Here is a 15,084-nt window from a genome sequence, read left to right on the forward strand (position 1 = left end):
CTCTATCTCTCTCCAAGCCAATATCACTCTGCAAATGACCGCTATGGGGAGAATATTTTTAAAGTGTGGGGCGGGGCTAAGAGCAATGAGCCATTAATGGATAGAGTCATCATTACTTTCTCCAATCATGGCTCTAACAGTGCTTTGTGCCCTGATTGGGCAAAGCCTTTATTGCTTCAGCCAATCAGGTCTTCTAATGCACTGTGCGGCTGCGCAGTGCATTGTGGCCATTCAGCGGGCCAAACAAACGGTCGAACACCCCGATAAATCGGATGTTCCCCCAACTCTAAAGTAAAGCAATGCATAAATTGGTGACACAATTTAAATATCTACAATATTAATAATATGTATTAATAATAATAATATAATAATTCATATACAATGGTAAAATCATGCCCAAAATATTATGTTCAAAATATGAGAATAAAAAAACAAACAACCACATGACACAAAATGTGTAGCAATAATGTGCCTCCACCTTAAAACATGTGAGCACATTCTGTAAATGAGGGAGAAAATGATGTCATTCATCTACCCCACCCCCAGTTAAAGAACTTGTTACATTTAGTGAAAGCAATACATTGACTATTGTTAGTGCAGTGCCCTAAACATGCATTTCTTGCAATATTGCCTTGAAAAAGTCTAGGAATTTTTTTTACTAATTTTGTCTTCCATAGACCCCATCCGATAGGGTTTGGTACTATGTTTAGGGTTTGCAAATGAATGGAACTGCAATGCATTGCCTTTAAAGCAGGTGGGCTGTCATACGTTGTGGTAATGCATGAGGTAATGCATGTCAACACGCACGATTTAGCATGCATTGTCATAATGCATGTGTTTGAATGGGCCCTTAAAGAATAAGAACTTTTTTGAGGTCGATTTACATATTGGACAGAGAATTTCAATTTTGCAAAATGTAAGTTCGCTTAGCATAGGGCTTGTATACACAGGCAGAGAGGAGAGAATGGTGAAAATAGGTGCCTCAACCACAGTTTTACCAGTTTACTGCCCCCTGACTGCCCTCCTTAAGCTGCAAATACAGTCAGATGGGGTTGTACGCATGCTGTGGCAAAAATTCTACCCATTCAAATAAATGAGGTTGCTCCACAACCTTGTACATTACACCTGGTTACAGGGTGGTTTGTGGTGCGACCTATTCACTTGAATGTGTTGCATTCAGTGATGGTGACCACTGTAAATTGACTGTCACAGTGGTCACATGATCAGGTGCTGGTCCCTCTGGCTACAGATCATTAGTAGAATTGGAGAGCTGTCTTTAATAGCTCAGTCTCTCTGCTGGGAGCATGAAGTGAGCACGTTCTTAGCAAAGAAACATCAGCCGCAAAGGGACGCCTATGTTTAGCGTGTGAGCGTTAAAGCTCCTTATGTGTTACAAGGGCGGCAACAGGTTATTTTTTTTTTTCATTTGCTTACTTTTTTTACTTTAGTGCTGTCACCAGGGGATGATAAGGGCCTTGTGAACAGTATACAGTATATAACAATTGTGACAGATACTTTTTGGAGAAATATCAGGGGGTCAAACCCCTGATGTTTCTCCTTTGTGACAGAAAATTATCTCCTCTGCTGTTCAGCACTCATTAACACTGAACACGGAATTACTCCATATTGAGCTCTGCCATGTTCATTCACAAAATGAAGAGATGCTCAAAAATGAGAGGCACGTTTACTGAGCTCCCCACTTATTATCCTGAACATGAGATGGAAATGAAGCCAGGACCTTGATCTCATCACCTTGAGGACTGGGGGAGGGGGGGGGGCGCATCAGCACTACAGGAAGAGGACACACAGGGGCTAGGGAAGGACAGGAGGCTGGCAAGGAGCAATCACACATTTTTTTTTTTTTTTTTATGAATGACACGTGATTGACAGCTTGTCAGCTGCTGATGGCAGCTATTCATGAATTACCAAAGGCTGAGGGACCACTCGTCATAGCAATTCATTACCAGCAGTTTTGGAATCGCAACTGAGCTAAAAAGTGCCCATGTAGCTTAAGGCTTATTTTGTTCTGCTTAAAGTGGACCTTTAACCAACTTTACAAGTCTGCATGAATAAATTCCTAACCTTATTTTAAAAAGCTATATTTAGCTATAAATAAAGCTATATTTTACATTTATCATAAAAAAGCAGTCCTTGAAATACAGTTAGTGATGATGGCACCAGTCAGTGATGATGACAACAGTCTGCTGCAGGCAGGAGAAAGCATTTCCTCAATCTCCCCCAATGACAAGACTTCAACTTTTAAACTAGTTCAATTAACAGGTCTGTGTATGAAATTTGTGAACACAGCCAAGAGCTGCTTAGGCACCAGGATTACATGAGTGGGTCTGAGCCAGCATCCCAGTCCAGCAAGTAGAGGATGGCTCTCAAACTCTTCCTAGAGATAAAATCAGTTGAAGAGAATGGTAGGGGGAGTACTGCGATAGGTAATAAATATCTGTATGTGTTATGTACTGTACACATAACTTAGGATGCATACACATACCATAAATGGATCATGCACATAGGTGTGCGCAGGGGGTGTGCTGGGTGTGCCTGGGCACACCCTAATGCACATTATTCCTTGCAAATTAGCATTAGCACTCTGTGTGTCAGCAGGGAGATTGGAAAGATCTCCCACTGATCTCTGCCATAAGAGTGTGTAGCTGTGTATGTGTGTGTGTGTGTGTGTGTGTGTGTGTGTGTGTGTGTGTATATATATATATATATATATATATATATATATATATATATATACACACACACACACACACACACACACACATGCACACTCGTGTGTTTGAGCTCTGAAGTGCACACCCAAATGCAATAGGCTGTGCACACCTATGATCATGCAGAAATAAGAACAACATTTCTACTGTACTAGACATATACTAGACATGCATAACAGTTATTACAGGCATTTGATAAACATAATCTGTTAAATATATGTTTTCTAAAGTTACAGAATAGAAATATGGCTTAGCTCTGTATATAAAGTTTTTTTTTTTTAACACGGGAGCTCTTGTTTAGCTCTGTAACAAAGTATATGATATATGATGAAATATGATATTGAAATACATACTTACCAGTGTCATCATCATATCCACGGGACTGACTTTGTTCGGATTCATCTTATAGAGCAGTTTCTTTATTTGCTCAAATGTAGGCCTTTGTGCAAGGTTTTGGCTTCTACACCTCCTGATCAGCTGCAGTAGAAATTAGAGAAAGTGGAAATCCAGGGTATTTTTCATGTCAGATCTGGTTCAGTCGCAGTAGCACATAGATACATTGCAGTTTTCATGTGTAGTGAAAAGCCTCTGCTGCGATATCACTGAGACAGGTCACCTTGGATTAACTTAATACACTGGCATAAAGTGATCTAGGTATTAGACACAGCACAAGTGCTTCTCAATGGATAACAGCAGTCTTTTGTTTGCTTTATCGAGGCCTGTAATTTCACATTTTTGTAAAACTGATTTGAATTAACTGTTCTTGTTTTTAAAACGGAACAGCGTCTTTGGTCATTCTTTCAGGATTTTTTTTGAGCACTTGTATAGCCATTTTTGCATATGTTTTTGTTTAAGCACTTCTGATTTTATTATTTCTAGCCAAGTTGATCGATCAACTTGGGAACAATCATCCTGCCCATGCATGGTTTGAATCTCAACTGGTGCCTGCTGAACCAGCTGTGATTCGCACCGTCTATGGCCAGTTTAGGTATACAGATTTTTTTTATACAGCAGCTCAGCACATGATTTCAGGAGACAGTTTCCAATACTTATGCTTCCTTTGTATAACACGTTTTTTATGCTTAAATTGTACCTGTGCCCAAACTATGTACAATAACTTATTCTTAACAAGCTGTAAATGACTAGATTTGTGTGCATCTGTTGCAAAGTCTGAAGATGTATTTCTCCAAAATGCTTATGAAATACAGAATGCAGAAATGAAGAAAGGCTTGTGTAAAAGTGAATTCATAGATTCACTTTACTTAATCCTTAACTGGTTTAATGGTGGCTTTTATATCTTCTTTAAATAGCAGCCAAAAATAGAAATGCATACATGACCATGCAAAAGTTACTTCTTTTGCTTAGTGTTGCAGTGACTCACCTCCACATATTCTGATGGGCATGGACAGGCATTATCTGATTTGACCTTTATTAACTCTGGTAATGGAAGGCAGCAGTACTCTGCTGAATTTGTGTCTCCTTTCTAAGCAATAAAGACAGAAGTGAGCAATTAAAAAAAAATTCAAACATTTTATTTATGAGCCAATAAACAAAAGTGAACAAATTCCAATTCAATTCCGAAGACTGGAATCCCCAGGGAAAAAACTATAAAATACTATAAGCCTTCTGTGTGGTCCATTGTGATATGCTTTATTTTCCCTGAAAGCTTGTCAATAGTTTATCCTCTTCTGAACGCTGAGTGATCATGATTACGCATTATGTATATGCGGTTTCATCTGTGCATCCTGAATGTTACCTAAGCATCTCATTAAATCCTCTTAATCCTGCCGCTTCAAATGCTTCCTGGAGACCATATGTCATGACAAATAATTAAAATTATTAATATTTGTGTTGCTAGCTCTGTTAATCTTTGTATTTCCCTTGCTCTATTGAGTGTCCTCATCCAGTCTCAGCTTACTGATCTTTATTATGCAACCTTCCATACAGATACCACAGTTATTCTCTTTCATTTCTAACACATAGTAGATTATTCCCTGGCTCAAGTTGTGTGTACGCTTTCCATCCTTTAGACCTAATGCGCATTGGATGTTTTTGTCCTTTGCTCCTGGCAGAGGTGTCTTGACTAGAAAAAAACGCTTGATGTTTGTAAATGCAGGTAAGGCGTTTTGGCGTGTCAAGTGCTTGGACATTAATTCATTCCAGTGGCCAGAATAATAACGTATTCTGGCCACAGAAATTAATTAAGGCTCAAGGTCTAATCGCACCTAGTGTTAACGCACATCTAGATGTGTTAACATGCGTCAAGCATTTCTTTTGCCAAAATCCCGCTGCTCCTGGCAGTGTTTTTTTTTCTGCTTCTAAACTCCTAAACTCTCTAAATGCCTATGTGTGCATAGACACATGGGCTAACATGCAGGGGCATTTAGAGGGACAAAGAAAGATGCCAGATGCCCCTAACAGCCATGTTAAAAATGTCCAGTGTGCATGAGGCCCTAAAGTGGAAATTGTTTTAAGGTCCTCCCTTTTAGTTAAAGCGCACCTGTGGTTTTTCAGGATAAACAATTCCACAAGGAGGGCATCAAAGTTTTAGTCCTTGTGTTTTTTTCCAGCCCTGAACAATTTAGTGTATTTAGAGCAATATTACCCCCTGCCAACAAAAGTTACAGTGCCTTGAAAAAGTATTAATACCCCTTGAAATTTTTGTCAAGTTACAACCAAAAACGTAAATGTGTTTTATTGGGATTTTATGTGATAGACCAACATAAAGTGAAAGGAAAATAATAAATAGTTTTCAAATTTGTTTTACAAATAAATATCTGAAAAGTATGGCGTGCATTTGTAATCAGCCCCCTTTACTCTGATACCCCTAATCTAGTGGAACCAATTGCCTTCAGAAGTCACCTAATTAGTAAATAGAGTCCACCTGTGTGTAATTTAATCTCGTATAAATACAGCTGTTCCGTGAAGCCCTTATAGGTTTATTAGAGAACCTTAGTGACCAAACAGTATCATGAAGACAAAGCAGCAGTTGTGGAGAAATTTAACGCTGGATTCACACCCAGCATGCTCCAGCTCACAGCAGGAGTCCGGTGTGTCCCCATTCACCGTTTCAGGTCCGATTTCAAAATTTTTTGCTGAATTCGGACCTGAAATGGACCAAAAGACGTACAGGACGCCTGTGCAATTCAGACCGGAGCCGCTGCGGAGATGTCCATAGAGAGCCGGTCACAATCTCTTGCTTTGCGAATTGGTGTGAACCCAGGCTAAAGCAGGGTTAGGTTATAAAAAAATATCCCAAGCTTTGAACATCTCAAGAAGCACTGTTCAATCCATCATTCGAAAATTTAAAGAGTATGGCACAATGGCAAACCTATCAAATCATGGCCGTCCACCTAAACTGACAGGCCAGGCAAGGAGAGCAATAATCAGAGAAGCATCCAAGAGGCCCATGGTAACTCTGGAGGAGCTGCAGAGATCCACAGCTCAGGTGAGAGAATCTGTTCACAGGACAACTTATAGTTGTGCACTCCCCAAATCTTGCCTTTATGGAGGAGTGGCAAGAAGAAAGTCATTGTTCAAAGAAAGCCATAAGAAGTTCAGTTTGCAGTTTGCGAGAAGCCATGTGGGGGACGCAGTATGTGGAAGAAGGTGCTCTGGTCAGATGAGACCAAAATGTAACTTTTTGCCCCAAAAGCAAAACGCTATGTGTGGTGGAAAACTAACATTGCACATTACCCTGAACACACCATCCATGAAACATGGTGGTGGCAGCATCATGTTGTGGGAATGCTTTTTTTTCAGCAGTTACAGGGAAGCCGCTCATAGTTGATGGAAAGATGGAAGGCGCCAAATAATGTACAAATAATGGCAATCTTAGAAGAAAACCTGTTAAAGTCTGCAGGACAATGACCCTAAACATACAGTCAAAGCTACAATGGAATGGTTTATATTAAAGCATATTCATGTATTAGAATGGTCCAGTCAAAGTCAAGATCTAAAACCGATTGAGAATCTGTGAGAAGACTTGAAAATTGCTGTTCACAGACACTCTCCATCCAATCTGAGAGAGCTTGAGCTATTTTCCAAAGAAGAATGGGCAAAAATGTCATTCTCTAGATGTACAAAGCTGGTAGAGACATCCCCAAAAAGACTTGCAGCTGTAATTGCAACGAAAGGTATTTCCACAAAGTATTGACTCAGGGGGGCTGAATACAAATGCACTCCACACTTTTTACATATTTATTAGTAAAAATGTTTTAAAACCATTTATCATTTTCCTTCCACTTCACAACTATGTGCCACTTTGTGGTGGTCTATCACATAAAATTCCAATAAAATACGTTTACGTTTTTGGTTGTAATATGACAAAATGTGAAAAATTTCAAGGGGTATGAACACTTTTTCAAGGCACTGTAAGTTTAATTACAGTACATTCTATAGAAGGCATGGGTGTGGAGAAATTAGCTCATGCCATATTTAAATTTGTACTATTTGACTTTTAGATTTATATTTTTGTGAAATTTTTAATTTTGTTTCTCTAATAAATACTTTATGGACTTATTTATGTAATAGACCTGTATTTCTTTTGCCTGGCTAACAATTTCTCTATGTAGTCTAAGTATATAAATAGGTTTGGAAAATTTATATTTAACTGCTATTCTTTTAAATTTTACAAATCAAATTCCTATTTCCTTAACTGTAGCGTACAGAACACTTACTTTAGTCTTAACTATGGCAGTCCAACTGAGGGTGGGCAATACAAAAAAAAAATGCCAACAGGCCCACAGAAAAGGAAGAGCTCAATAGAACACAGAGAGCAACCTGAAGCACCTTGCACCTAAAACTTGCATCAGATGAAGCCTGAACATTCACATTGTAAAACTTTTCAAACAGAAGTCAGGTGGCAAATCTGAGCAAATGCTGCTAAAAAAACAAAAAATAAATAAACAACCCCCTATTGTATTTGGTAGAGTGTGCCTTTACAGGGAACAGAGAAATTCTATTCCTTTAGACTATAGGTTCAAATGATGACTTTCCTATTCCACCCAGCAATGGTGAAGCGAGAAGCATTGAGCCCCCTACAGGAACCTGCAGGAAGAAAGAAAAGGGAATCGAGTAGTTGAGAGGTAGACTTGTATTGCGTACCACATCAGGACAGTGAGGAGAAATTTCCTTGCAATGTTATCGAACAGGACAAGAAAAAGAAAAAAAAAAACAAGAAATAAAAAGGGGGGGGGGGATATCCTAATATATTGTGTATAATTGGAGGAGCATTTGAATTCTTCCCAGTAATACCATTTCTTAGTCTGACCTGCAGACTTACTGTATCTGCAGCGGTAAAATCTTCCATGGTCTGAACATCATTCACCCTGGCAAACCACTGTCAAAGTGTCGGAGGGGTAGATTGTTTCCAAATACTTGGGATACATGCCTTGGCGACATTCAGTGTTATTCAGATTGAAATTTACTGAAACCACACCCAAAATTTAGCCAAATACAGCCAAGTTTTTACTGGCATTTCCAAAAGTTACAAAATTACAGTTCTAAGTGCAAATTTCAGTATTTAGGCTACAAACAAGTACAATACGCAACTAGCAATGTGATTTAAGGTGGATATTAAGGCAAAAAACATACTTCCTATTTTATTTTCAATATAGTAAGTAACTCAGGGACAGGACTCGGGAGGGGAAGAAATTAGAAAGGGCAGGCACACACATAAAATTGACTCTCACAGTGACACAAAACTGACAGCAGTGTGCAGCAGCACAGATGATGATGACACCTCACTGACACAACACGTCCCCTCCTGAGTGACAGTCTCTCTCCATGCCAGGTGGTCCCTTCAGTCCACTCTAGTCCAAACAGCACTGACAGTCCCACTCCCAGCTTGCCTTGTTCCCCCCCCCCGCAGAAACGCACACAAGGCTCCAGATGCTCTGCTCGGCTCCCTTGCACCATGACATCACGCGAAACGCTCAGGCACCGCCTTTGCCAGACCCATCTCCCACTGAGGCCATAAGAACACAGGGAGCGTCACAGCTGTACTTTTTACTGACAACCTTTACCTGTCACTGACATTTACTGGCAGCCAGTAAAAATGACAGCTGGCAACACTGGCAACATTTAGTAAATAAATTCACAGGTTAAAATGTTACAATGTCACAGGGAAATGCACAGGAGGAACAATGTGCAACTTGTTGCACAAAAGTCTTTAATGAGGAATGAGAGGGCAGCAGTCTCTTAAACTGAATGGGCTAAGATTTACCCCATGATGGTATTCTGGGCTAGATGCTGGTCCAGGCCAGACTGGAGAAAAGCCAGAATGCATCCCACAAAGTACTTACTAGGATGGATTTTCCTAGCCTTGCAACACGCAAAATAGGCCTTCCCGTGTAGTGGTAGACTTTGCAAGAAGTCAACTTCCTAGCTTTTTGAAGTGTAGGGATGATTGAATCTGATAGGCCCCTATCCCTCAGAACTTGGATTTCACCAACCATGCCAGTAAAGCCAGTGACCAAAAAGCATGATGGTGGGACAGAGGGTGCGGATAATCCAGAAGGGCCCACATAAAGTCTGCCAGGAGTCTGAGTATGTCCAAATACCATATTCTCCTGGTCCATTTTGGTGCAATAAGGATCACCAGAATGCCCTCAATCTCGATCAGAATCAATCAGAAGACCAGGTTGAACTGATTCCACTAGGTCACCAGAGAATCTACTGCCTGAGAGTCCCTCGGCCTAATGAAAAATCTGTTCAAATTGTTGCTGGATCTGGGTGTCAGAAGATCCACTTCTTGCATCCCCAAGTTTTGACAAAGTACTTGGAACATCCCTGGGTGGAGAGACCAGTCCCCAGGATCCAGACACTGATAAAATCAACTTGCAAATTGTTCTTGCGTGCAATATGGATGGCAGACAAGGCCAGAACCAGAAGTTCCATCCACTCCATGCCTCTGAAGACATCTGTTACGATGAAACATGTCAGGCAGGCTGACATCCGTACGCTGATTGCTGCAGCCGTTTGTTCCTATCATTGATGCATGCTGTTTTAAGCTTCAACTGTAAGTTACTACAATAAAAGTTTTTTTATCTATCATTATGGGCTTCACTATGGGTCCTTCATTTTCTTTTCTCGGATATATGATGACTACATGCCTGAATGCCTAATTCTGAAGTGACCATTGGGAGATGTTTATATGTGAAGGAAATCCCACGGATGTTGTGGTCTGATGAGGGGTTCCAGTGGGCTGGATTTGCTGGATGCTATTGAGAATTTATCATCTATGCCTAATCCTTAACACCTTCTGGTAAGCAGACTACATTACCACGTGGTGACGAGTGACTCTTTCTACATCTGCACAATATATTTGGTGATTGGATTCCTCCCACTCTTCAATTTCATTTTTGAACTTTTCAGCGCCGCAATAATTTTTATGCATCCATCCACTTCTTGCCCTGATTTCTGGTGCCTCCTGATGGTTGATGTAGGCCACTGCCAAGGAACTGGATTCTGGTCAAGTATCCTCACAGCTGAGAGGTGCAGCATTGAAGGGACAACTGAAATTACCTGGATTCTAGAATGTTGATGGGAAGTTGAGTTTCCTTCTATGACCAAGTCCCCCGTACTGAGAGCAGTTTCTGTGGAGTGTTGAGAGCAAATCCAGATTGAAGGGGATCAAAAAGGTTGCTTTTAATGAGGTGGTCACTCAGTTGGTTTAGACCAGGCGCTAAAGTAGTTTCGAGGAAAAGGGGAGCAAGGAGATAGGGCGTAGGTTGTTAAGATTGGTAGGGTCCAAGGATGGCTTTTTAAGTATGTGACCAGTGCATGTTTATTCTGATATTCTGCATTCAGTCTTCACTGTCCAGTGGACATTAGATAGCAGGTTGTGGAAGACCAGTCTTTTAACAGGTGATCATCTAGATATCTTCAAATGTGGATATTCCAACCGGAAAGCAGAGCTAAGCACCTTTGTGAAGATCTGTGGTGTGGTGGACAGGTCAAAAGGAAGGGCAACAACCTGGTAATGCTGTATGCCCACAGTAAATTGCAAATAGTGTTGATGAGGTGGAAAGATGGGGATGGGGTAAGCAACCCTGATGTCCACAGAGGCCAGAAGAACAGTAGAAAGGAATGCAATGACACTCGGCAGATTTCATTAAGAATTTTTGGATCCACAGGAACAAGTTGGAAGTCTTAAGATCCAGAATGGGATGAGTGCCTCCACTTGCCTTGGGGACAGTGCATGGGTTATTATTATACAGGATTTATATAGCGCCAACAGTTTACGCAGCGCTTTACAATAGTTTCAAAGATAAACCCTGAAGTCTTTATATATAGTTATATAAATCGTTATATATAGTTTGTAGACCCTGGATGTCATGCTCTGGACCCAAAAGTCTCTGACACATCTTCAATGGCAAGGGAGCTTGTTCCCAGACTTGGCGGATTTGGACTTTGAAGTTCATGTCTTCCAACAGAAGTGTTTCCCCCATTTTTAGAATTAAAGCTTGTGGCTTGAGGAGGAAAAATAATTCTTCCTAAACTCAGGAGCCAAAGGCCTACAGGCTGAAGCAGGAGCTTTCTTTTCTTTGGCAAGAGAAAACTCTTACCCCTAGTAATTTCCTTGATGTACTGTATGTGTCCATAGGGGTACAAAATAGGCATTGAAAGGCATTTTTTGAGACACATCTTATGTTTGGGAGGTCTATCAACCAGCATTTGAGCCAGAGAAGGCTAATCTTGGATATCTGGTTAATTGTATGCAGTAAAGGTTACAGGCAAATTGTATGCAGTAAATGTAAATAATATCTTCCACAAGAGCCATCAAGGTTTTATCAAGGCAAGAAATGGCTGGGTCAAGCACTATCCATTTTTATCCATTTCTTAATGAAACCCTCCTTGATGGGGCATTTCTAAAAAAAAGCCTTTCAGTATGAGGCCAGTCACCAACAAGTCAGGCTCTAAGAGCAAGTGAACTGGGAAGATCTTTGCAGATTTTAGGCAGGAGCCTTAGGGCAGGCAGACTCAGCCTACTCTAATGCCAGACTTGAGTGCACACATAAATAAGAGTAGCAATGACATCTTTATCTTAGATGATGACTATAAAAATATCTCAGCAGCAAGCATCCCATCCTGATCCAATTTCCTTAGAACCAGAGGGTGGATCTTCCTTATCAACCTCATCATCAGGTAGAGCTGCATCTGTGACAGCCACCTTGAAGGAGAGGCTGAATTGCTCTTTTCTGCCCCCTGCAATCTATGGCCTGATATAAGGTTGAGATTCTACCTTAAGTCAGACATGGTGACTGAGAATTCCTCTTTAGATAGATAGGAGGAGGTGTGTGTTCCCAATGGAGGCAGTGTTCAGAACTGAGGAGACATGAGTGCTTGGGAGACAAGCTCTCACCCTCCCCCCAAGCAGTTAGCTAAGTCTGAGCTCACAAGACCCTTGACTCCCTGCTTTTTGTGACTATGATTTGCAATGCTAAATGTCTCCAAAGAGGTACTCAAAACCATCACTAATGTGGGGAGGGAAGGGTGAAGCCCTTTGCTTCAGGCACTGTAGGCAGTTGGGGCACAGGAAGTGTCAAAGGATCGCTGTGCTGTACTGTGTGAGCAAGAGATAGAAAAATGGTGTATGCAAGACTGAGCATGCACAAGCACAATGGTGGACCCATACAACCGTCCTGCAACACAGAAGCCTGACAGCTTGTGCTTTTGCTCCATGCTGTGCTACAAGCCACCAGGAAAATCAGAGCAAAAGCAGGCTTGGGACCAGGGAAAGGCACTCAGCCCAAACCTTCCACGGCAGATGTCCAGTGTCCAAAGTGATGTTACAGACTGGCCCGGTATCTTATTCCAGGCAGCATTTGGGTACAGTCCCCCAAGGCTCAGTACAAAACTGAGGCTTGCTGAGAGTGGGAGGAGCTATATAGGGAATGTTCTTGCATCTTTTTTTGCCAGTGTCCAATTACCCAATCACAGCTGCATAAAACCCAGCGATGGTTAAATTCCTGTATCCTGTACTGTGCAGTTAAGAAATATTATTTTTCTTGTGTTTGACTAAACATAAAAGCAAATAAAACTTTGAATTTGTGAATATAAAAGGAATAAATAACTTACCGATGCGGGGTCATTTCTGATCGCTATCTCCAGTAAAATAACGGCGTAGCTGAAAAGCACAATTTATTGTCCAGGACAGTTATTCACAAAATAAACTGTAAACTGTGCATTCTTACTAAGCATTAATGTAACAAAAATTGTAGACTGTTTTTTAAAAGCAAACCTCACAATTATTAATTATTGTAATTGAATTACATATCTTTTAATTAATTATTGTACATAATTATAATTAAATAATACATCATTTTATTTTTATTAACCACAAAGCTACATATTCTTGCCACATCATACTACTAAATGTGTGTATGTGTGCAGCCCAAGACCAGGTTAAATGTTGAAGAATGTTTCACTGACATGTAAATCCCATATGTGTTGTTTACGTTGCATAAACAAGGATGGTAAACCTACACAATAGTATATAAAATTAAATATTCAACTCAGTAAGGCTGACAAGCAGTGCCTGGGTGCAACACCTTGCCCTTAGATCAGCCATAGAATGGTAGATCAGTCATCAGTATTGATATTGAAGAGATTTCTTGTCTTCTAGTCCAAGGGTCTCCAAACTTTCTAAACAAAGGGCCAGTTTACTGTCCTTCAGACGCTGTGGCCATTGGAAGTAGAGTCCTGCCATCATCAGTGAGAGTAAACAATGCCCTGTTTTTGGTGTCAGTGAAAGATATTGTGCCCCATCATTGGTATCATTGGGTGGGAAGAATCATGCCCCATTGTTTGTGTCACTGGGAAGATTTGTGCCCTGTCATTGGGAGGAATTGTGCCCCTTCATTGGTGTCATGAAAGCGTGCTCTCTAGACAAAGATGTACCGAATGCTTGCACATTTAAACATATTTTTAATACCTATTTATATCAGCTTCTGCAGATTTCCCCTGGCTGGACACTGACTGAACTTCCAGTGGTATGTATGCTTGACCTGGAGTGTTTTGGTATGTATCATATTCACCTGCAGAAACTGCTTTGCGGAAATTGTCCAAACCATAATCTAAAAGAATGCAAAGAACAATAATAACATATTAACTGAGTGAATTCAGAATTTGTGATGCCAGAATTTGGTAACTAACCAGTAATATTTTTTTTTTAAATGTGCTGCAGCACCTAATTATAAATGTATCTACTTGGAATTTTCTTTAAAGTGTTACTAAACCCACAACAGTAAAATCAGTCTGTATATGCAGTAAAGCATGCTTGTTATACTCACTGTGGAGCCTAAGGGGTCACTCCTCTGCATTGCGTAAAAAGGCTGTTTGATCCTGAACAGATCCTCCCCTTCTTACATTGTCTCCAAAACATGTCTGGATAAGACAGTTACTGGAGTCAGCCTGCACATGCTCAGTTTGGTGTGTATTGCTAGAGAGTTTTTTTTGTTCTTGGGAGAGTGCATGCGATCAGCACAGGGCCAATCAGCACTGTCCAGACAGGGGGTCGGGGGTCCTGCATCCTGAGAGGACAGCCAGTGCAGTATGAAAACTCCTCCTACAAGCTTTAACCAGGCACTGATAGAACTCACAAGACTGCTATATACTGCTGATGAGAAAGGGTATTTAGCAGTTTATATTTATTTACTAAAATGATTTCCATGTTCTGTATACTTTAGGAGACTAGATATAGTGAATGCAGGGTCCTGGGTTTAGTAACACTTTAAGTCCACCTAATCCAACTTCCTGTGATAATGGGGCAACAATGCTGCACTGCTCCAGAATTCAGAGCAGAGCTGTCACTCTCATGCAGGCTGTGCCTCTTTTCACTACAGTGGGCTGAAAAAAATGTTGCAGTGGGTGTGGCTATCAGCATTGTCACTGCTGATTCACAAGCCTGCAGGTTTTTAATCAGCACCTGTCCATACTTCCTGCCCACTGCTTTCTAGATTGCCAACATTGCCAGTTTTGCTGAAACTCCCCCACAGTAGACTGCACATCTGTTAAAGCCTAGTAAACACTAGTCGTTTTTTTTTTCATTCAACCCAGCAGGGATGAATGAAAAAAAACCTGACAGCTCAGGAGAAGCCGCTGTACTAACTATCCACCGTTAGTACAGAGATCTCCCCTGCTGTGCTATTGTGTTCTGACAGGGGGGGCGGCCCTCTGCCAGAACACTCTGGTCAGTTCTCTCAGCCATTGGCTGAGAGCGCTGATCAGGATCCGATCTGCAGACCTTTTTTCAGTCATGCCCCATTGACAGAAGCCGGCCAAGTGGCCGGCTTCTGTCACACCAGCTGCAGTGCACACGGGCCGAATGTCAGCCAATTTCTGTTGAACC

At 41.0% G+C, this 15,084-nt stretch overlaps 1 protein-coding gene across 1 annotated transcript in view; it reads right to left on the reverse strand.

Annotated features, from left to right (window-relative positions):
- LOC141124418 (atrial natriuretic peptide receptor 1-like) overlaps positions 1-15,084 on the reverse strand; it is a 393,221-nt gene that overhangs the window by 214,658 nt on the left and 163,479 nt on the right. The window contains exons 13-16 of the mRNA XM_073612264.1: positions 13,669-13,810; positions 12,813-12,861; positions 4,111-4,212; positions 3,087-3,218 (exon numbers count right to left, since the gene is read on the reverse strand). Coding sequence (XP_073468365.1) covers positions 3,087-3,218; positions 4,111-4,212; positions 12,813-12,861; positions 13,669-13,810 — 425 coding nt within the window. The remainder of the gene's footprint in view (positions 1-3,086; positions 3,219-4,110; positions 4,213-12,812; positions 12,862-13,668; positions 13,811-15,084) is intronic.

The sequence above is a fragment of the Aquarana catesbeiana genome, linkage group LG01, assembly GCF_042186555.1.
Source record: "Aquarana catesbeiana isolate 2022-GZ linkage group LG01, ASM4218655v1, whole genome shotgun sequence".
NCBI lineage: Eukaryota > Metazoa > Chordata > Amphibia > Anura > Ranidae > Aquarana > Aquarana catesbeiana.